Here is a 1,663-nt window from a genome sequence, read left to right on the forward strand (position 1 = left end):
CAATTAGGTATTCTAAACAAAAACAACTTATGACAATGTCGTTTTATCCAAAAATCGGTGTTCTCTCTTGATCGAACAAAGTTTCCTAGTTTGGAGAGAAACCTTACAAACTCATAATATATCTTTATATTGAGTGTGAATTTTGAAAATCTAACCGTTAGATTGCATATTTTTATTATATCCTTAATGCTTAAAAAATTTCAAGAAAATCAAAGTCAATTGCTATGTCATCAAATAAATATTATAATATCAAGTTTTTGTAATCTAAAGTTGTATATAAAAAATAAGTGAATTGATCAAATAGTAAATAATGTCTGATTTGAACGAAATTTAATATGTATGTTAAGGACATAAGGAACATAAAATTCAACAGTTAGATTTTCAAAATTCACCCTCGAACTCGAAAAAAAAAAAAATGATATGTCCAACTCCAAGTCCAGCTAACTAAGAAAACTAAAATATGAACATTCCTTAAGACATAAGTACCAAAAAGATATATATGTAACTTATTATTATAGTATTATCCTCTTTTTTCACTTTACATAACGTGGCACTGGCACATAGTATTAGCACACTACCAAATCATTAAACATTAAAAAAATCGAGGTAAAAAAGAAAAAGCAGAATTCAATAAGAATCACGAACCACTATTTGTAGTTTATTACCGCTATCATTATCATGACAAGATAATGCTGCTGACGATGGCAGTGCTAGTGGTGGCGGTGACGGTGGTGGTTGTTGGGGCGGCGGCGGCGATCTTTGTTTTCGAAACTTGAAGACATAAAGCAAAGAAGAAACCACTAACAAAACGACACCCGTTAAACCACAAGCTACACTGCCCACCAACAACACGTCCCTCACGTGGTCTTTACTCTTACCGCCTCCGCCGCGACCGGCGTTGTTCCACCACGACGACGTGTCACCGTCGTCGGCGGAGGAGGAGGAGGAGTTTGAGTTGGAATTCAGGGCTTTGGGCATTGCCACGTCGGACGAGGCAGAGGAAGAATTGCCGAAAAACGACATCATCTCTGGCGGCGGTGACTTGTCTGAGTCTGACGAGGTGGGAGTGTTGGTCTGGTACTCCAGCCCGTGATCCGACGGTCGCAATTCGTGGGATTCTGAATGGTCAGCGTTCATCATGGTCACGGTCATCAAGATCAACGGCCCGTAGATAGCGATCATCACCGTAGACACTCCTCCTCTCAAACACACCATTTTTTTTTTTTTCAGCTTAGCTCTGTGCTCTCTCTCTCTCTCTCTCTCTAGTCTTCTAGAGAAAATTAAGGAATTGGATAGTGATTTAGTTCAGTACCATTATATATAAAAGATGAAACAAACGATGTCGTTTGAGGAGACTTAAAAAGGTTGTTAAATGCTGTTAGTTACTTACTAGAGAGAGAGTGAGTGAAAGTCCGTTTTGTCCGAATACGGAAATAGTGTGAGTTGTTGTCGGAGACTACAAGTGTGTTCTTTAAAAAAGGTCTGACGCTGTTCAATCTATCGCCGCTTCATTCTTTGTCTTTTACTGCTCAAAAATCAAAATCAACATTAAAAAAAAAGGAGACCCATGAGTACTGTTTCGCATTTTTCTTTTGGTCGGGTAATAATTCTTTTACTTTTTTTTTTTTTAGTTTTATGTTTTACGACTAGCTAGAGCCTAGAA

The 1,663-nt window shown here is 37.7% G+C and overlaps 1 protein-coding gene across 1 annotated transcript; it reads right to left on the reverse strand.

Annotated features, from left to right (window-relative positions):
• Window positions 1-483: 483 nt before the first annotated feature.
• On the reverse strand, window positions 484-1,379 carry LOC142636676 (uncharacterized). Its single transcript, XM_075810957.1, has one exon. The coding sequence runs from the start codon at window positions 1,213-1,215 to the stop codon at window positions 628-630; it is 588 nt and encodes a 195-aa protein (XP_075667072.1). The 5' UTR covers window positions 1,216-1,379; the 3' UTR covers window positions 484-627.
• Window positions 1,380-1,663: the final 284 nt, after the last annotated feature.

This window comes from Castanea sativa, chromosome 5 (assembly GCF_040712315.1).
Source record: "Castanea sativa cultivar Marrone di Chiusa Pesio chromosome 5, ASM4071231v1".
In the NCBI taxonomy this organism is placed as follows: Eukaryota; Viridiplantae; Streptophyta; class Magnoliopsida; order Fagales; family Fagaceae; genus Castanea; species Castanea sativa.